Source organism: Periplaneta americana, chromosome 11 (genome assembly GCF_040183065.1).
Source record: "Periplaneta americana isolate PAMFEO1 chromosome 11, P.americana_PAMFEO1_priV1, whole genome shotgun sequence".
Lineage (NCBI taxonomy): Eukaryota > Metazoa > Arthropoda > Insecta > Blattodea > Blattidae > Periplaneta > Periplaneta americana.
The window spans coordinates 110538978-110561637 of record NC_091127.1 but is presented as its reverse complement, the minus strand read 5'-3'; the positions used below and the strand labels follow the sequence as shown (position 1 = coordinate 110561637).

General features: G+C 34.3%; 1 protein-coding gene across 5 annotated transcripts in view; it reads left to right on the top strand.

Annotated features, from left to right (window-relative positions):
• Isha (Insulator su(Hw) mRNA adaptor) overlaps positions 1-22660 on the top strand; it is a 169275-nt gene that overhangs the window by 60953 nt on the left and 85662 nt on the right. For 4 of the 5 annotated variants that reach the window (XM_069839880.1, XM_069839878.1, XM_069839879.1 and 1 more), the window contains exon 16: positions 1866-2657. In XM_069839880.1, coding sequence (XP_069695981.1) covers positions 1866-2657 — 792 coding nt within the window. The remainder of the gene's footprint in view (positions 1-1865; positions 2658-22660) is intronic. The other variant, XM_069839877.1, reaches the window with a different exon arrangement.

Below are 22660 nucleotides of genomic sequence, written 5' to 3'. Positions count from 1 at the left end.
GGTGACAGAGTCTGGGGTTGACCTGTCTCATCTTCATTCAACACTGAATCTCAGTATAATTGTCTTGGCTATATTGCTTTCTCATTATAATGTTGGATTGCTATCATTGTTAGCAAAGTGACTATATTTCTTGTAGGACTTCTGCAACTAGTCTAATCTCCTGACTGAAAGTGTTCTCTGCTTCCCCACTCAAGATTTAAAGTTAGTAAGATCGAGTATTACATACAAATGGTCACAGTGTGCACCTTGCTTTACTCTCATTTTCTCTAATTATTACTTAATGATCTTTTATCCCTAACAGCCACACTTCTCTGATTGTTTCGGGATTTCTGCTAGTTGAAGGTCTGTCAGAATGTTCCAACACTCTCAGTTGGTAATTTTTGAAACCATGATACCACTCTTATCTCTGTGGCATCATAACTATATTACCAAAAGCCCTATTTTGCTTTTCATTTGTTTCCAGTTGTGTTTTACCGAGTTTTTCAACAATATTTAATGCAAATTCTCGGTCATTTTGGTTTGAAACATGAATGCAATGAACACAAGGTAAGAGTGTGACTGTCATGGCTGTGTGGCAATTGATGAAGGGCTACACATACTAACAAAAAATCACACATGCACAGTCACATGGTGTGCTACTTGTTCCCCTTCGTTGCAATTGATTGACACAAAAAAAAGGTTACTTTTTGATCACATCTTGTATTAACTGAAACCTTTCTGAAACACTCAAATCTGAGCAGTTATAGCATAGAATCCTCGAGTAAGATTTTGTGAAAGGTATTTTCTATGGTTTCTAAGTAACCAGTGATATGATGACTTTCTTGTTTATGACACATAGTTATTATACCATGTTGAAGAAAGGTTGTGCATGATGCAAGTTTAACCATATGGTATGCATTGGTTGTATATTTCTAGAGATAGTTCCCATAAAGATTCAATATCCGTATCTTACTTCACTAAGGGTGGGTTCCATTTTTTTGCTATTTTCGGATTCTTAATAAGAAAAGGCTTCTCTGTCAGGTAACAAAAGCTGATAGTCTAACTCCGAGTAGTTTACAAGAATCTTTTTTTGCAAGGTTCGAAGTCCAGTGTCATTCTTGGGGCACTAAGGACGAATGTGGACTTCCAACTTATGAATTCACAATAATGTGATTTTCGTGGACAGCTGCCTAGATAACATGGACAACAGCCTTTATGGTTGACAGTTTTCTTCACGTTCATAAGTTGGTAGTCCACAGTCAATTTCGTTCCGCTTCCCCACCTGAAAAACTCATAATTTTTACAACTGCCCTTAGTGAAATATGGCTTATGCATATTGTGAGCTACAAGGCCCAGTGCATATTTTTTTAGAAGGGACAATACTTCACTAATATAAATTTTGAGAATGAGTAAATCACTCAGAATTAACTGATTAAATCGAACTTCAATAATGGTGGCCCAAGTATGTTGTGTCAGGAATGGAGTGGTACCACTATTGTCTTTTATTACCATATCACATCTCCACATCCAGATAAAACTACTCTCTAACTTTGCAGTTACTAATATTCCAGATGGTATCACATGTTTTGTTATGTAAGGAACTGCATTCTCATCAAGGAAGTTTTTGAAAACAGTTCTGCCCATTTGGTTGTTATGTGAGAAGTGATATGACAGCTTCATATAGGAAAATAAATAATTATGGGGGAAATGTCTATTATTGGTGATTGATAAAGGAGAACACAGGGCACACCATCTACCTCTAATTTTGGCTAGCATTATGTACTATCTTAACTTACTGGCATATTAACTAGTTGATGAAAAGAAGGAAACATTCTTCAATCCTGCAATCCTGGATTTGGTATCTACTTAATGTTTGTTTTTTCTAGCAGATTAAGTGAATCATTATTGGCTGCATTGAGCGGAAGGGCTGCCCCTCCATTTGGACACCCACTTGTAGGACAAGCAATGCAACAGGGTCTACCAGCACACTTGGCATCAATGCAGCCACCCACTCTACAACAGATGCAGCAGCCTCCACCACCACAACAACAGGATCAGCAGTCACAATCTCAGTCTCAACCTGGAGTGTCCGATCAGTCTCACCCATCACAACAAAAAGATGGCTCCAAGTTCAACCAAGATCAGGAATCCTCGAGGGATGGTAGTGAATTCTCAGAAAGAAATCGTAATCGTGACCGGAACAGGGACCGTGATCGTGACAGAGATCGTGATCGTGATCGAGACAGATCTGAAAGAGACAGAGATCGTGACAAGGACCGTGACAATAGGGATAGAGACCGGGATCGTGATAGAGGTCGTGATCGTGATAGAGATCGCGATCGTGATCGTGACCGTGATCGTGAAAGAGATAGGGAAAGGGACAGAGACAGGGACAGAGAGAGAAATCGATGGGGTGACCGTGATCGGGATCGTGATAAAGGCAGAGATCGGGATAGAGATCGTGACCGTGATCGTGATAGAGACAGAGGAGATAGAGATCGTGAGTGGAGAGATGCTCAGCATCATGGAGAAGACAGGCAGCAAGTTCCTAGTCCGTGGGCAGAGCAACCGCCTTCTCAGCAACAGCAGGTGGAGAAATCTGAGAAGCCTAGCCTCTTGGAGCGGTTGCGGAGTCTGGCCAATGATGGACATACGGGTGTGGACAGGGATGACAGCAGGTACTGTGCAAACATAGTTTTTTCTCTTGTACTTGAAATACTAACATAATCTGATAGTTGTCCGAACCATCTGCATATACTTTGTAATATACTGTCGTTTAGTTTAGTCAGCTGTCTGAAGACAGGTTGAAACCTTATAAGTAGGGTTGTCAGCTCTCCCATATTTTCCGGGATCTCTTGTATTTGCCCCTAATTTTTAACAGTCTCCCAGCTTCCGTATTTTTCTTCTCTTCGAGCATTTTTCTCCCTTATTTTTGCATAATGTAAAAATCGCTATGAATGATGATTGTTTATATGATGAATTTTGTTGTTCAAGAGATGCATTGAAATGTGCAGTCTTTATAGAAAGTAATGCTTGTCAGACATGGGTTTTAATGCTCATTCATTTAGAATATAATAATAATAATAATAATAATAATATTATTATTATTATTATTATTATTATTACTATTGTAAATAGTATTATAAATGTTCACTCAGCCTCCTATAAAATTGAGTACCGGGTCTTTCCCGGGGGTAAAAGGCGGTCAGAGCATGGTGCCGACCACACCACCTCATTCTAGTGCCGATGTCATGGAAAGCATGGGGCTCTACCTCCATGTCCCCCAAGTGCCTTCATGGCATGTTATGGGGATACCTTTACCTTTTACCTTTTTTTACTATTATAAATTTGAAAAAAACTGGCTAGTTTTGGTCTAAGCACACCAAGTAGTAATGCTCATACAGAGGATATTTAATCTCATGAACAATAATTGAACATGTATTCAAAACAGGAACACGACACCTCTAATCAAATCAGAGCTGCATACTGCAGTCGACTTCAACTTTACTATTATATGTGAGACAAAATCTGTCTCAGAATACTCGTAGGTACTCGTAGTTTAAGCCTAGCTTCCAAAGTGTAGAATACAGTTGTTTTTTAGTAACTGAATGGAATAATTTGTCAATTTTTCTATGTGAAATTTTGACTATTCCTTAATCTCTTGTATTTCCTTAAAAAAAAGTTGGCAATACTATTCATAAGTGACACCAATAGAGTATCACTCATGAGGCAACAGCCAGGAAATAATGGCATAGGGTCATCAGTTCTTTTCCTCCTCCATTGGATACATCACTGCAGGGTGCGAATTAACAGGGGGATGGGGGATTGGAAAGTTATCCCCCTCTCATAAATTCATATTAACATCCCTGCCAGGGATAACTTCTATCCCCCCTCACAAAATATAATTGATTTAATACGAGTATACTTTACAAAGTTCAGTATAAATTAAGCAAACAAAATAATATTGATGTATTATCATCACCGGCAAGCTGACAACAATCAATAACTTAGGAATTACACATCTTAACTTAAGCCTGCTCATGGATATAATTTATTAAAATAATGAAGATGCAAGACAAGCAACTCAGTGCGACCAAGCGTTCAGCGGTATTGAATGAGGAGGATAATAATTTTATGTATGGTATTCTCTAGCTAGGATTCTATCTCCCCCTCATTAGAAATCTTAATTCGCACCCTGCGTCACTGACTGACTATACTATATCCGCTTAGAGAACGACTCTGACAGTTGGGTGCGGCGTTGTCAATATGCACCGGGCAAAGCTACGGAGCTGCTCGGCTTGCGCGGCGGGACGATTGAAAGTGTTTCATTTACTATTACCACCAGCCACCGCCTGGACGCCCGGCAACTGATCACGTTGTTCTGTTACGAGAGACATGGCAACGCCAAGCCGTTACCATGGAGACGTTTACAAATTCCCGTAACGGGATAGGCCAGCTCAAGGTGTTTCATCTCTCTCTCTTCCTCTCTCCCTTCCACACGAGAACTGTCAGAGTCATTCTCTAAGCGGATATAGTATAGTAACATATTTCACTAATCAGACTTATGCCCATATGCACCAACATCGGTTAGTATAACCACTAGTTAAAATTGCCACCTAACCCTTGGTTAAGCATTTTTACAGTGCATCGACCTCAGTTAGGACTTAAATAGAAGGTTAACCACGGTAATCTCTAACTGACCATATTTGAGCCATTAAAGGAGATAACCAGTGATTAGTAAGCCAAGTAAAACAAAATGGCGGCCAGATTCACAGGTAATTATTTCTAAGACAGCACTTGAATTACTTTGATAGAGAAGACTGTGAGCGTGAAGTTTTTTTAGTGGAAAAAGAGAATTATTACAAGGAATTAGGTGACAGAAAACTTCAGAAGGGATTTCGTTTATCAAAATCTACAGTATCATTTCTGCTGCAACAAATGGGTCACTTAAAATAAACAAACAGTCGTATTTCTCCTGTGGTTCGGCTGCTTATATTACAATTCTATGCAGCTGATATTTTGTATATTTTAAGAGGGAACACTCTAGTATCTCTTTTTCTATGTCACTGGCTGAATGAAGAAAAGTTATGGATGGATTGTAGCTACACACATTCATACTAATCTTCTTCACCTTTTTCCTTTATGGATAGGCTATTCATCTTTTTCAAATTGCATTTAATTTTCCATTTTGTACGAATTTAACGTAACCACATTGAAAAAAACAAAGAAATGCAACTTGCAAACATAACAGCGCCCAAATGCAAATAAATGCAACGCGAAAATATAGGACATGTTCCTTTCGATGTAGAATGGAGTAAATGCAGTCGTTTTTAGACATTGACTATTATCTTTGCAAAGGAATGGATGCTTTCCTTTAGTCATTTTGTAGAAACACTGTATCATCATTGGCTTTATGACTGTCAAATGAAGTGTCAGCTAATCATATTTAAGTAATCAGTAATTATGAATGGTGCACGAAATTCATTTTAACCATGATTACTGTTTAACCATCATTTTGTAACCTATGATTACTGCGTTTTTAACCCTTTGCAGCACAAATTCATTTTTTATATTTTTGATATTGTGGATCATAACAAAGCTTCGATCAGTTTTTTCAACATTTTAACTCTGCACACAATTTCAAAACACAAATGGCACCTCTATGTATACTCAGGAGATGGTTCCTTTTTAGAATATCCGTGCCATAAAATTTAGAAAGAAAGAAAACTGTTCTTCTGAACAACCACTATTCTGCAAAGGGTTAACCGAGGTTGATGTACTTTGCCATTAAGATGTATGCAAACAATTTTTCGTCCTCAGACACACATCAAGTGAGGTGTACTGCCTACTAATAGATGTACATATCAGCCAGAACTTTAATCAGAGGTATAATATACTATATTAATTATAATTTTCTTCAACTTCTAATTCCTAATTTGTACTGCTCTGAACTGTCCATAGGTATCTTCCCTTTATTTCCTTCTTTATTCCTTGTGGTGTCTGCCTTAAAACTTTTAATAAGTTCTCATTTATCCTTTGTTCATGACAACTATTAATCCATTAGTTTTGATGTCACTTAGAATGACTTCTCCACCTCTATTGTACATAATTTCTTATTCCAGAAGGTTTTGCTTCTTGCCTCTAGAAATTCATCTCAGTAGCTGGTATTACTTTTTCTGAACTTCTTCATTTGCTATATCTCACTATATAATTATGACTAGACTGCAGAAGCTCGAGTATCTCTTTCTCTTCGTCACTGGCTGAATGAAGAGGTTATGGATGGATCATAGCTACACACATTCATACTAATCTTCTTCACCCTTTTGCTTTATGGATAGGCTATTCCATCTTTTTCATATATAATTGTTCCTGCAATAACTCCTATGTGCAAAGTATAAAATTTTTCAGTAGGAAGAAAAACACATTCATTTTATGGCAGTGGTACATAGGAGGTTGTGAATTCTTACATTTTCGAAAGAAAGAAATAAAATTACATACAGGAGATTTTATTATTTTCTGTATCACTATTTAAGTTATTTAATAGAGCAAAAATCTGAAAATCGATAAATATGTCACATAGGAGTTACTGCAGGAACAACGATGATATAATATATTTAAATATAGTAATTATGAACCAAAAAAATGATTCCCTTTATGCTAAAATATGCACTAGAAATAAATCATTTGCAGTAAAAATTACTTCTTAGACAAAGTATTCCTTGAGTTGCTGTTTTATTCTGACTAACTATAAAATGCTTTTATAATGCAGGGTGTTAATGAATGACAGCACAGTGTCTCACTGGGAGTAGAAAGATTTTGGATTGGTAGTTTGAAATAGGGAACCCAGTTGGTCACCGATGTAAAATGTTTGTTAGAGGGTGGTACTCCTAAATCAATAGTAAAGGAAAATAGGATTGCAGTTTGTATTAGAATGACTTCACGACTTCTTAGTGATAACACGATTGCCAAGAACTCATCAACAGCATTTTTATAATTCAGCGTTATTATGATTGCAAGATTTATAGACATCACATGATTGCGTGCCATTGCATTAATGTTAAAATCAGATCTCATTTTTTTTCCACTAGTGTTGCGAGATATCTATCTTCAATTTATGTAACAGATCATTTTATGACACTCAAGATATTAAAATGATTCTAAATAAATTGAAAGATACAACAATGGAGAATGGTTACATTTTTGCTGAACTTGTCGACATGTTACTTGCAGAAAAGCAAGAGATTATGCTTTAACAACTGCTGGAGGTCGACAGGTTCAGCAATTTTTGTAAAACTCAGCACTTTAATTTTATTTTTCTTTCCTTTTATCTTTGTTTATGGAATTTGAGTGTATTCCATCTTAAGTTACTATATTTAGGCTTATATGGGAAGATGTTCTGCTACATGTGTCAATGTTGTAAATTCTTTTACTGCCAAATGGTATTCATTAACTGTACTGCAAGAACTAGAGAAAGTTAACCTTAGTGTGACAGTTCAGTACAGCTGATTATAGTTTATAGAAAAGTGAGATAAACATGGGTCAGATTTGAGTAAGCTATACAGCAGAACTTAAAGTAGAAGTGGTGTGATGTACAGAAGAGAATGCAAGAGAGTGGTAGGGAGGAAATACGAGGTGCCTTTGAAAAGTTCGTCGCGTGACACATAGATGGCAGTGAAAATGTGTCAACAATGCTGCCATTGTTAGTGGCCATTTTACATTAGTTCAAGTACGAAAAATCGTGTTCTGTTGACTACATTTTGTATAGTTTTATTTAATTTCTCATAACATATTTCACTAATCAGATTTCAGACGTATACAAATAATAAATTGTTCTTCCTCTGACACATATCATCAAGTGAGTTGTACTGCCTGATATCAGCCAGTCTCAATCAGATGTAGCAATAAGATGGCAGACATCAATAGCATGTCTTTCAGAAACCACTAGGAGAAGCTACTCAAATTCCAACAGTATGTGATTAGCAATACAAGAAGAAGGCTACAGCCTGGTGCCATTGAGAATGCTGACAAAACTCCTGTATTCTTCGCCATGTTAGGAGATGATAATCTACTGTGATGTCAACACCACTAATGGGCACATACTTTTACCATAACCTACGCTATTTTTAAGCATTAAACTCTTCCTAGAAAAATTACCACCACCAATTGTTTTTGTTATAAAAGTGCAAGAAAGTAGCTGGTTGACAGATATACACGTGCAAAAAAGTGGCTGGATGACTGGAAGTTCTATTCAAATGGACTGGTTGAAATCAGTTTGATTTCAGTGATCAGGGCCCTGTTGCATGGTTTCACTAATATTATTAGAATAAATTACAAGTTACAAATTATTAATAGTAGTAATTTCTTTTACAAAATAACGACCAGTTTACTAATATTATTAGGTTTGTTCGTACAGCAGTCTCTGACAATTTGCAACTGTCATGAGCATGTGCACGTGGAATTTACGAGCAGAAAAATCGATGTGTGCATGCTGATGACAGTTACAAACTGTTGGAAACTGCTGTATGAACAAATCTATTAGTGATTTTCACTAGAAGAATTTTAGAAATTACAAGTTCGTCAGAGAACCATAGTCATGATGTCACTTACTCTTGGACTATAAACTGCATATACCAGTGCCATGATAATCACGATGGAAACTATAATAATCTCAATGGCAGTGAATGTAAATACCGCGTAAATTGAAAAATAAACAGTATTGTTTCCAAATTTTTTGCAATGGAGAAGAGAGAAGAGCAACGGGAATTCATTGTGCATATTAAATGAAATTAAATGTAAAAAATTAATATTAATTTGGCTGATGTAGCGACACAATTACTAAAGATGACGAAATTAATGGTTGTAAATATGTGAATATGGAAAATCAATTGAAGCAATACATTTTCTGTCATCTAGGTCTCTAGGAGGAGGCCTTGGTTAAGTCTTCAGTTGAAGAATTCAAAATTAGATAATATTACGTTAATCTTGATTTAGTTCACTGTTATAGACTACAAACAAGCTAACCTCACTAATAATGTTAATAATGGGTGAATGCAAATTTTTAGAAAAAAATAACTGATATTAGTTTGTTACTCATTAAGAGCTTGTAAAATTCGTTAATAATAATAATAGTATTTTTACTAATAATTTGTAAATTTCCTTTTTAGCATGATGCAACAGAAATATTCTACAAATTACAAATCACAACTAAATTTATAAGTTGGTAAATTACTATGCAACAGGGCCCAGGTCCACTATTATGTACGTCCATGTTCGATGCTGGTGCTCAGCATTTTCAAAGGTCATTTGACAGACAGTGTTAAGGGTAAAGTGTGACATGTTAGTGATACTGAGTAGAATGACTGGTATGTTGCAGCCTCTCGATGCAATATTTCTATCAATCACCCTTTCGAGGTAAATTTGCGACAATTGTACTGCAACTGAAATGTCAGCTAGATGTCTAAAGAGAGCTCTGCTATCGGAAATGATTGGATAATTTCAGCATGAAAGAGAATATCCCCATACATGCTGTGGAAAAGTTTCAAAGTTATATAAATTTTTTATGTGATGGAAGTGAAGACTATGCTGACTGGTGTCCATCTGACCTTGAAAGTGGGTATAGTAAAGAACAAGAGATAAGTGACAATAATAAGTAATGCATCTAATGTAAGAACGAAGGTAATAAAACGAATTTTCCATAAATTACACGTGTTTTAAATTATTTCTAATGTAAACTAACCTATTGTTCAGAGTATAAGCCCCACTCCAATTTTAGCCTCATTTTCTTTTTGAATGGGGTATATACACGTGTACTTGCCTTTAAAATGTAACTGCATACTGTAGTTATTTGAAGCATTCACAAGCAAAAGCACATGCTGTGCATGATGAATTGTGTTTATAGTAATCACGAATTATAAGAGGAAAATTGAGGGGTCCATTTCCAAAAGGATCCTTGTCCATGCTGTTTAATTTTAGGAAATGTGGGAAGAACGTTTTACAGGTATTTTTGCATCGAAAATGTTCATGAAACTTCTATATTTTATTTATTTCTGATTTTAGATTGACATGTTGAAAGTTTTTATTCCAAATTCTTTTTGGTTTAATTTAAAGTAAGGTTATTTAGATGGACAAGGATCCTTTTGAAACTGTTTTCTGGACAAGAGCGATTTTGGAACTGTTTGCAATGAACAAGAAACATTTTGCTCTTGCAATATTCTGTTAGTGACAGAAATGAACATAATATTTTGAATAATAACCATTACAACAAAATAATCTTTGTTTTGTTAATCACTACAGGTTGCCATTGACAAAAAGTACCATGATACAATAAATATAGAGTAAATGCCTTGAGGCTTAAAGAAACATATTTTTGCTGTTACAATGAAGAATAACAAATTGAAATAGATTGAAAAACATAATAATATACGAAGTAACGTCAAGAAGATGTGAATTAAAGTCATGGTCCATGTGTATGATGCCTGAAAATAGCTATTGATCCTTTGAGTGTTGCAATTGTTATGCAGGCCAAAAGATTTACAGAAGTCGACTAGGAACTGGGTATGGTCCCACGGGCTTCTGTCATTAGTCCTGTAATGACGATGGATTCCAGATAATATTTGTCCATATAAAAATTGATTGAAGGTTCATATATATATTTCTTTTTTTCCTTGTGTACTACTTCTGACTAATGGTCATGTGATTCGAATCTCACAGTAGGGTCTATGGTGTAACCTTCAAGAGAGGGAGGTTTAAATGCAATTATGTCGATTCTTCGATTACTGCCCTCACTGGATATGCCATGTACTTCATATACTGAATAACCTTTGTTCCTTAAGGCAGTTGATATTATAGATCTTACTGTATGATGCCGCATATTTCGAAGAAGTTCACCATGTGGACAGGCCCCCTGGACATGGGCAAGGGTTTCAACCTCCTTGTCGCAATGTCGACAGAGGTTTACTGTCCGAAGACCTGTCAGGTACACTATGCACAACTGACACGTTCACAGTCATTTTCATTACTTCCTTTCATTCACTACAGGAAAGACCCTTGTGATTCCGGATCCACTTATTGGCTGGGGTATATTGTTGGTATAAGAGCATGCCTTTCTCTTTGTTTTTTCTGGCTCCAATTCTCAAACGCTTTTTCTCTTAATACTTGTATATCTGCAGTGCCACATTTATCTAAAATATTTGTTAATTCAGTGATATTGAGTGCTGTTAGACTGGATATAAATGAAAATAATTTAAAGTAATAATTGTCACCAAGCTATCATAATTTTTATTAAATTTATTTTTTCTATGAATTTATTAATTACCCATTTTACACACACTTTCGAATTGGTACATTTTTAACTTTCTAGTTTTGCAACTTTTTTTTTTACTTTCTTTGCCTTTCACGTAATTATTATGACAGTATACAACCAACAATTTATCCAGGTTCTCTACCATGAAACTTCTACTCTTATTAGTTCAAATGCAGAGAACAATATCTCTACATCTCATGATGTGATTGGTACATACTTGTAAGCAGAAATGTTACTAATTTTGGTGGCTGTTTCACATTTTTTATTTAGAATATAAGCAATTTCTTCATAGTCAGGATTATTCTCTAGCACATGCTTAAATTTTGCAGCTACTGCTTTACCTCATGATCTAGGAACTGCTTCAGTGAGTCTTTTACCTTTTGCACAAATGCAAGGGATTCTGTTAGGGGAGTACCCACGTTTTCCAGCATGGTGGTGCTGGTCTCTGTCACTGAGAAGTTCAGCCACATTAGAGAGCTCGTTTCAGAGGTTCTTTTCAGTCATGACTTCTTGTGTTGCAGCAATTTCATGATCTCAACAATGTGACTTCATTGTTGCAGGTATCTAAATACCGGTACAATCATTTTTGATTCTGCAAAATCAGAGTAAAAAGTCTGAATGACATCTAGGCGACATGTATTTTCGCCTTGGCTCTTGAAACATTGCACTAAGATGACTTTAACCTCATGTTAAAGCGGAAAATACCCACTAATACACTATGGAGAAATATTCATTGTCATTGCAGCAATTTCATGTCCTCAAACAGTGATTAACTAATTACTGGTTTTATTTCTCATATAATTTTTGTATTTCTTAGGTATTTTTATTTTTATCACAGAGAAAATTGTAAATTAGACAATAAATTAAGCAAAACAAGGAAAGATGTTAATATATATATTTAAATATGCAATATATATGCAATTACACAAAATGAAATTGGCCTCATTCGAACATAAAAACCATGATCGGAAAAGAACCACTTTTTGAATATACCAAATCAATAAAAACATGCAATTGCATGAAGTTCCACGATCTAATAATGATTATAAATAAATTTTTTTAAGTCCTTTCATTTGCTTGCAGAGTATCAGTCCATAGTGACTACTGTAGGTTTAAGTGTTGGAAGCTTTGATAAAGATGTAACACAATAACTTTTTGTTTATATTCTTCCATGTAGCAGGATTTTTACAACCCTTTCCCTTAAGTGATGGAGTTACTGCCCCAGGTACTCTCCAAACCTCTCTCGAAACTTGTAGATGGTTGCTATGGTCCATCCACATTCATGAAAAATTAAAAATAATATAATGATCAATCTTAGAATATATGAATAAAAGTAAAGATAACCAACAATAATAAAAGCCTACAATGCACCACTTACCTGAAGAAAACAAGGTAACTTTGAATGTTTCATAGCTGTACTGCTCATTAAAACCATTGTGTTTCTTATGCTCTATGCCTACTGCAAAATACAAAATTATTCATCTTGAATACACATTATATATAAAGAAAGAGTAATACCGACATTAACCAGACCTAGACTAGCGCAAAATGCTTTGTTCCTGACATACCAATGAAACGTTTCATTCAATATGAATCTAGTTGAATCATGTACTTAAATTCAATGTTGGCTGTATATATTCATCAAGTTCTTAAATTTTAAACCTTCTAAGCTGGTGTACCCATATAGAACACTTAATTTTCTTCACTTCTGGAAATCTTTTCAACCATTTCTTTTTCTGCTTTAAATTTAACAAAAATCTTTTTCTCTTTTCATGTTTTAAAGTTGTATGTTCCGAAAGGGTTTGTAATTTTTAACTATTCGTCTTTATCTGACTGCCAATTCATTCAGGGATTTCTCAAATTTGGCTTCCATTTCGGCTGCATACTCCAACAAATTAGTTTTCTTGAAATTTCATCTAGGTTTGGAATACATTGAAGCAAAATAATAATAATATTATTATTATTATTATTATTATTATTATTATTATTATTATTATTATTATTATTATTATTAATTGAATAGTAGTGAGTGCAGTTGTTCTGTGTCCAGAATGTGGTTCTTCTAAGATTTGTTTGGAAGTTCGAGTAGGTACAGAAGTCCTAAGGTACTAGAAGTAAATTGGAATTCGTAGCAGAGCCAGAATAATGGGTATAAGTTGAAGGATCCTTTTTATTGTATATTATTTCTAAATATTTTGAGTTTAAAAGATGTGCTACATTATTTGATCTTTCTTAACCTCAACATTTTGAATGATCGTTAAAATTTCCAATTGCTATTGTATTTGAGGCTATTTTAATATGTTCATTATATATGTGTAGCTGAATTTTGTTTTTCCATATATTCGTTCAGCTGTTTCAATTTTATCTGTATTATCCATTTACTTAATAATTTAATATAAAGGATGATGTGAGAGTCGTTCGAACTCCAACTAAAATATTCTGCTTCTTATTTGTCGATCTTTAGGTTGTAAATACAGTGTATGCTGAAATCTTTGAATTGGAAATACTGTAATTTATCTTGCGTTAGATTTGATTTTAATTTTAATCATGAATATATCAACATTATTATCATAATAAAGCTTTTTTGAGTTCCATTCTTTTGGCTTGAGAAATCATCCTGTATGTCATTGTAAAATTTTATTTGATGAAGAGTTCTCATGCATGGATCCTTGGAGAGAGGTTTCCACTTATACATTTAAATAAGGGACTAGTAGACCTCCATATAGTTCCATTTTCCAAGGAACCATCATATTGGAATGTTTTGAAAAACGAAGATGTAACTGTTTATTGATGGACACTATATACTTGGCAGTTACATTATCTGTATCTAGTGTAGCATTTCCTCTACATAGCAAGGAATAGTTATACCGCTGTGATTTAGTTCCCAGAGCCTTGTTTCTTTATAACAGCTTGTGTCACTTGGAGAAGAGAGTGGGAATCAGGTAGGAGAAGTTGTTTATGGAGTGCATTTGGGTCATGTCATGGTGACTAATTACAAACTGAAGTAATCCATTCAACAGAGAAGCTGTTATATACATACTTTAATAATCAACGAATACATCTCATGCTATGAACACAGTCAACAATGCAGAGAAAATATATTCATTTAATTTAAATTGCTATTTTATTAATGTGACAAACTTAACATTTTATGCCATGCTTATTGCAGTAATAAAAAGATAACAGTGCCTATTGTTCAGATTAGCACACATTTTTTCAGTAATGAATTTAATACCTAAACTTTTAAAACATAAAGCCTTAAGACATGAAACAGATTATAAGATGATAAAATAAAATAATATTCGGACATAGGTGTTGTGACTAACGAATGTGACTAATGTAACATTATGTGCACTCTGAAAATAACACTATCAGAATCTATCATAAGATTATTTAATATGCTATAAATTGCTTTTCTGAGTGATTGAAGACATGTAACACAACAAAAATGCGTAACACGCATTTAAATTTCATCAAGAAATGTAAAATAACCTCTGTCATTAGTAACTATTGGAGGATTCACTTTTTTTATAATGTTTTCTTCTTTATAGAAATATGTATCCTTGGACTGAGGTCATTAGAAGTAAGATCCAATCCAATTCTCACTAAAATCTTTACTTCCAGATAAGATCAATTGTTGTGACTTTACCTGGGTAGTGCTTGCTTTCATACAATACAACATACTAATCACCCAGTTTCAGTGTATGAAGCAAGCTGGTTGTTGTACAATAATTTTTTGTTGAAGCTTTTAAGCTGCCCAAAAAATGTTAATGACAAATAATAGGCCTATCTGAATTCTAAAAGGATATATATGTATTGATGCTTAATAGGTTTAAAAAAAGCATTCAATTCAATTAAGAGGGAAATGCTCTGGTATAAAATGGCAAAAGAAGGAATTAGAAACATGGACATTATGACGAAGTGAAGAGAAGCAACTAGAAACATTTAAAATGTGGATTTGGAGAAGGCTGGAGCGTGTGAAGTGGACAGACAGAATAAGAAACGAAGCTGTATTGGAAAGAGTGGATGAAGAAGTAATGATGCTCAAACTGATCAAAAAGAGAAAAAAAGAATTGGCTGCTGGTTGAGAAGAAACTGCCTTCTGAAGGATGCGCTGGAAGGAATGGTGAACGGGAGAAGAGTTCAGGGTAGAAGAAGATATATGGATCATAGAGGAGACAAAGAGGAAGGCAAAACATAGAAGACTGGGGAATGCTGGGTTTGCAGTGAAAGACCTGCCCTTGGACAGAACACTATGAATGAATTATGGGTACTAAATTTGCAGAGATCGTTGTGAACTCTCTTGTTAGATATATTTGAAAAGTTATACTTATGTTTATAAAATAATATATTAATACTAATTTGGTATTTCTTTACAATTGCATTACCAAAGAAAGGTAGCATGTATTTTCGTACTTGGCATGTAGTTGAGTCATATGTACTGTAAATAAAAGATAAATTGAGCGGTTACCAATTTCACACTGGAATAAAGGTGGGAAGTTGCTGTGAAAGTGGTGGTCAGCAGAGAGGCGGGATCACATGTCTTGCATGTAAGCTTTTTGGTACGTATACAGATAAATAGAAAGCGAGTTTCTGTAAGGTCGAGTATCAGTAACAGGTTAGGTGTGTTTAGTTCAGGTTTTGATAAGCCTTGTATATATACAGTACACATTTTGGTTGGTAGGTGAATATGGATAGATATCCACTTTTCTTTAGTAACGAAATTTTAAAGATTTACACTGATTTAAATGTAAATAATAATTTAAACAGGGTTTTCTTTTAGTTAACATGTTTCCTATTATTGTAATTAGACCTACCATCTTAATTTTTTTTTTTATAAATTTAGGGATATCAATGTAACATATAGACGTATATTGTATAGTTAATTATAATGCTTAACATTTGCTATTATTATTACTACTTTTTAATAATAGGCCTGTTATTTTTAATCTAAATATAAGTTACATATCTGTTCGAAAGATTAATAACTGGTTGAGTGTAAGAGAAAGTCTTATCTCTGACAGTTGAAATAAATATTATTAATATTAACCGCCCAACTCAAATGTTCAAGAGAATTGCACCAAGTGTTGTTCACTAGGCCCACAAAATGCCTACATTGGTCACGCAGTTAAGGTTACATTAGTCACACGTCTGAGGTTGTTAGTCATGGCTTTTTTTTTTTTAATGCAAAATGTTGAAACAAACTTTATTAACGAAGTTGTTCTTTCTGTTATTGGTCTAACTTTTATAGACTTTATTTTTCAATTTCACTATTACCTTTGTAGAAAATTTGAAAAACTTCAGTTTCTCGTGACAAATATAACATCGATTGCCAGTACTTTCAAAAGCATCACATAGGTTATATATGCTCCATAAATGTTGAAAATAAGCATTCATGCTCTCATTGATATCCATATTTATATGATAAATTTCAAATTACAAAACGTGTATAATGTTTTATTAGATTAGATGAGATCTTTATTAACTGATAGAATTACAAGCATTCATGGCATCGTGAGTACACAAGAAAAATGACGTAACATATAATATAATACAAATAAACTTAATTCTAAATAAGCTTAACAACTTAGTACTAAATGATATGCAAAAAAGAAACATTCTTTAAATATATAGGGTAAGCTCGATCTTCAGTGTCCACTGTTCCATCCAGTCTCTTCTTTGTTTAATTTTCTCTAATTTTCTTATAAGTTCTTTGGATCTTTTTTTTGAAAGTTTATTATATAAATTGCTGCCTCTATGTGATATGCTGTTAAGACTTCTGGTAAGTCCGTGGTAATTCAAATGTATGTTTTGGGATGGTCTGGTGTCATACTCATGATAGGTTCAATTTGTTTTAAACGAATCTATGTTTTAATGAATAAAGCACACTATTTCTAAAATATGTACACAGGGTACAGGTAAGATTTTTTTTCTCTGAAAATGTTTGTACTTCCAGTCCAAGTAGGAACTTGTTTAATGATTTTAAGTATTCTTTTCTGCAATTTGAAGACTTGTGTCACTTTTGGTGAAGATCCCCAAGTAATATTAACACATGATAATATTGAATGAACGTACCAAAAAATGGACTGATATTAAATGTTTCATGGGTGATATCTTCGCAAGGACTGGAAAGACTTAACATAAACGACTCAGCTTCTCAGTTAGGGGAAAAACGTAATACTGCCAACGCTAAGCTCCACCCATGACCCCTTTCCACTTTTCCCCCTACAAGCTCACTACACACTCTACGTGATAGGCTAGTGTTGTGTCGAATGCACATTTCATGTGGGTGGGGATAACTTCCCCTACTGGCGTTCGCCGTATTACATTTTCGCCTCAGATGTAGTATTTGGTTTCCCATTTCAGATTGGAATCTATCCACATACCTAAAAATGTAGTGCATTCTACTTCCTTAATTATAGTATTATTAAGTACAATGTGAATCTGGTTAGCTGGATATTGATTAAATGATATATAGACTTCTATTTACGTTTAATTTAAGCTTATTATTTGCTAGCCACTGTTCTAGTTTTGTTGATGTTTCATTAATTTTTATTTGCAAGTTCTCTTCATTATTAGCACTCAGTATTATGTTTGTGTCATCTGCAAATAAGACAGTTATATTTAACGGGAGATCATTTATGTACAGAAGAAACAAGATTGAACCAAGAATTGAACCTTGAGGAACACAACCTGTTCTCTATTGCTTGAATATGATACGAACTAGTGCCTTGCTAATTCTCTTATGCCAAATTGATGTAATTTTCAGATTAGAATTTCGTGATTAAGCATGTCAAATGTTTTGCTAAAGTTCAGAAAAAGTCCAGTGGTTTGTTCTTTATTGTCTTTAGCATTGAGGATTGATTGTACAAACGATATTATAGTGTTATTGATTCCTTTACCTTTTCTAAAACCAAACTGAGAATTTGACAGTATATTATTATATTCTAGAAATGAGACTAATCTGTTGTACATAACCTTTTCAAGGACTTTCGAGAACCCAGATAATAGGGATATAGGCCTATAGTTTTCAATGTTTTGTTTATCTCCCTTAAAAATTGGGCAAACTTTTGCTAGCTTAAAGATCTCAGGAAATTTACCAGTAACTAAGGATAAATTACATATGTCTGCCATTGGCAGTACTAGAAGATGAGTACAAGCTTTTGTTACTGCAGCTGGGATTTCGTCAATTCCAGATGCCAGGCTATATTTTAGGTTTCCCATTATTTTGTGAAATTATTTTGTGGTTACTGATTTAAAAAAATTGTATTTTTGTTTCCTGTATGTCGAAAGATTGGCTTTGGATTCCTTGTTGGTGCAGTTCCGAAAGTTTGTGTAACATTTTTGCAAAGTAGTTGTTAAATGCTTCAGCTAATTTATATGGACTCTTCCAATTTGCTGGGGGGTAAAGCAAGGAGATGCACTATCACCTTTACTTTTTAACTTCGCTGTAGAATATACCATTAGCAAAGTTCAGGATAACAGAGAGGGTTTGGAATTGAACGGGTTATATCAGCTTCTTGTCTATGTGGATGACGTGAATATGTTAGGAGAAAATCCACAAATGAGTAGGGAAAACACGGAAATTTTACTTGAAGCAAGTAAAGCGATAAGTTTGGAAGTAAACCCCGAAAAGACAAAGTATATGATTATATATCATCACCAGAATATTGTACGAAATGGAAATATAAAAATTGAAGATTTATCTTTTGAAGAAGTGGAAAAATTCAAATATCTTGGAGCAACAGTAACAAATATAAATGACACTCGGGAGGAAATTAAACGCAGAATAAGTATGGGAAATACATGTTATTATTCGATTGAGAAGCTTCTATCATCTAGTCTGCTGGCAAAGAATCTGAAAGTTAGAATTTATAAAACAGTTATATTACCGGTTGTTCTGTATGGTTGTGAAACTTGGACTCTCACTTTGAGAGAGGAACAGAGATTAAGGGTGTTTGAGGATAAGGTTCTTAGTTATATATTTGGGGTTAAAAGGGATGAAGTTACAGCAGAATGGAGAAAGTTACACAACACAGAACTGCACACATTGTTTTCTTCACCTGACATAATTAGAAACATTAAATCCAGACATTTGAGATGGGCAGGCATGTAGCACATATGGGTGAATCCAGAAATGTATATAGAGTGTTAGTTGGGAGGCCGAGACATAGATGGAAGGATAATGTTAAAATGGGTTTGAGGGAGGTGGGATATGATAGAGACTGGATTAATCTTGCACAGGATAGGCGGCCTTATGTGAGAGCGGCATTGAACCTATGGGTTCCTTAAAAGCCATTTGTAAGTATATTACATGATTTAATCTTAGCTAATAGAATATATATTTTTTACGAGTCGTACATGGAACAGATTAGAGAGACAGGGAAAAACAGACAAGTCATTGAGCTTGTTACTTTCTCTCACACCCTCTTAACATGATTCATAGTGGTAAAAATTTGTTCTCCAAGCAGACACCATCCCCTTTAAGTTCATTGTCAGGCAGCTGTCTTGAGTCCTTGAGTGGAGTCCAGTATTTTCTGGTCACTCAGAACTTAGAAAGCCCAGGAGAAAGTCTATAAAGAAATGATCAGAAACCTTCAAACAGAATGACAAAAATCTAAGCTACCTCTACAGGTTAAGCGCAGTTTATATAAATCACCCACTACTACTCTAGAGTCAGCTGTACCAATATTTTCATATGCCCATTTATTTTTTTTTTAATTGACTAAAAAATTTAGTGGGCCTAGCTGTGAGAATTACACACAAAATCTACACAGCAATAAAAATTTCAAACATGTATGTCTAACTTACAACATAATAGATTTGGTGAAAACTTTGGTACAAGCGTTGAGGAAATTTCGCGCAACAAATCCAAAAGACTGCAAAGAGATGCATTCCAGCATGGATGATATTTATGGACTGCATGAGGAAGGAGCGAAGTCATTGTAAGGTGGTATTTATGAGACAGGCTGTCTTGGCAGTGGAAGGAAGGATGCATGTTACTTGGAAGACATGGAGGGAAATGGAATTTTTCCCGTAAGTTCTAATTTTAGCAGCACAACTCATCCACACAAGTTTGAATTGTTACAACAGAGAACTTAGTGAAGCATGTGTTTTTAAATTCAGGGTAACAAAGAACATAAAGAATTTGAAGGAAGAGGATTTTTGTAATTCTGGTATTGTTCTGATAATTTACGTTCAGAGCTTAAATATTGAGTTAAAATGCACGACCAACTGTACACCGTGTAATGCATTTTAGTAAAACAGGAGTGGGAGATGCATAATATAGATGAGAAAGTGTTGTGACAACTAAATGTCATAGATTTTGTGTGCTCCAAACATACAAGTGGTCTTCTTTGTTGACTTTAAAAAAGATGGGACTAGCAAAGTGTGGAATAGATTTGTTTCTTACAAATAATGTTAATGTGTGAAGATATTTTGTCCATTTGGATACTTGACGTTCTAACTTTCCTTGCAATCATTATTAGAATCATGGCCAGTTTCACTAACCTTCGTTATCATTATAACATGTCACTAAATAATTTGATGTGTTTTTGTGTTTCACCAAGCATTGTTATTGCTAATGCATCTTTAAACTCATCGTAATTTATTAGGACCTATTCGCTGCATTGAAACATTACTGTAACAATACATTAAAAAGTCAACAACTTGGCAGACATATTCCATGTTGAAATTCTTTATTTAGAATTTCAACATAATGGCGAACTTATATGTAGTAATAACACTCGGAATAATGATTTCGAAGAAATTCACGAAAGCTATACTTTAAGTATAAATAAGTAGTAAGAATGATTCTAGAAGAAACTGAATATAGGTTAGAATATGACAGATAGGAATCACCCACTTAATGCTTCAACAGATTCTTCTCGCTTTAAGATTTTATGTTACGGGAAGTTGTGAAATAGTAGTTGGTGATATGAATGGGTTTCAAAAGCCATATTGTCTAATATATGAATAAAGTATGAAATGTACTATCAACATTACGACCACAATACAGTCATTATTTTTGTAATAGGCCTATAGCAAAATTTCCTGTCATTGACATGATAGATTGTGTACATGTTCCAGTCGTATCTCCTGGCAGTAATATGGTAGAAAATTTCTGCAATAGAAGATCCTATTTTTCATTCAGTATTCAAACAATTTCATATACAAAGCTCCACATAGAGAGATTGTGACTTAACTAGCACTGAGGTAGTTTTCTTCATACTCCACTAATACACCTTGCACATATGAATCTGCGACAGATTAGATTTGCTTAGTTTAAGTTTTTGTTATGCCTTGCATATATGGTCAACTGCATCACCACAAAAAAATCTCTTGAAAATTCAACGATTTTCACTTCCGAAATCACCAGAATTATCTCAGCGCTAGTTTTAGCGAAATTGTAAGTAGATGGCCAGGGTCAGTACACTATAGCACAACATTCCAGAGATCTAAGAGAAGGATGCCTTTTGAAGTGGGAAGGATGCAAAGAGATTTACTTTTAGGAGACGATGGATACCCCGTAAAATCCAATTTAATGACTCCTTTCCTGAATCCTGCTACAAGCAGGGCAATATTGTTACAGGGTGTATAATTCTGCATGAAATGCAGTGTAAAAGTAGGATGCGAATTCTCATCCTAAAGTTAGGCTTAAGAACATTATGGCATCAATTCTGAAACTCTCCACCTTATCATCCGCAAAATTCGTCTTAGATTTCCTTTTGAAATTATCATTTAACTGCTCTACATTGCTCCTATTTACGTCTGGAAAACTATTCAATTCTTTTTCATATGTTACCCAAATATTTTCTTTTTTTTTTAACGTTATTCAATCTGTCTTTTTCTTTTTAATTACTGTATGAAAGCATAATATATTTAGGAAGAATATCAAGAACTAAGAACTTTTACGAATAGATGTTCTTAAAATTACTGCTTCTTACCCATTATTTGCTTATCATTGTTTCCTCATGCCAAACAAAATGAAGTTGGCCATGATCATATGTAACCAATGAAATTCACGATTTCGAAGCCATGGTCATATGAGAAATATAACATGCAAGTTACAAGTACGAAATCCTCACGTTAGTAAATGCATGTTAAGTTTAAAGAAATGAGGCTTGGTGAAACAGTTAACTTTTAAAATTCTTGTTAAAACTAAATGACATGTTTGTTGACAAGTCATTTGTGCTGATTTGAAAAAGCTTGGTAAAACTGGCCATCAGTTTTACTATGACTTATACGTGTCTATTACATCCAAGAAAAGTCCATTTTAACATCATATTAAGATAGGAGAAAACTCATTTGTTACCTTATCGTTGCAGATTTGAATTCTGCATTCATAGAATGTAGAAAAAATGCTACATGTTCAACTTT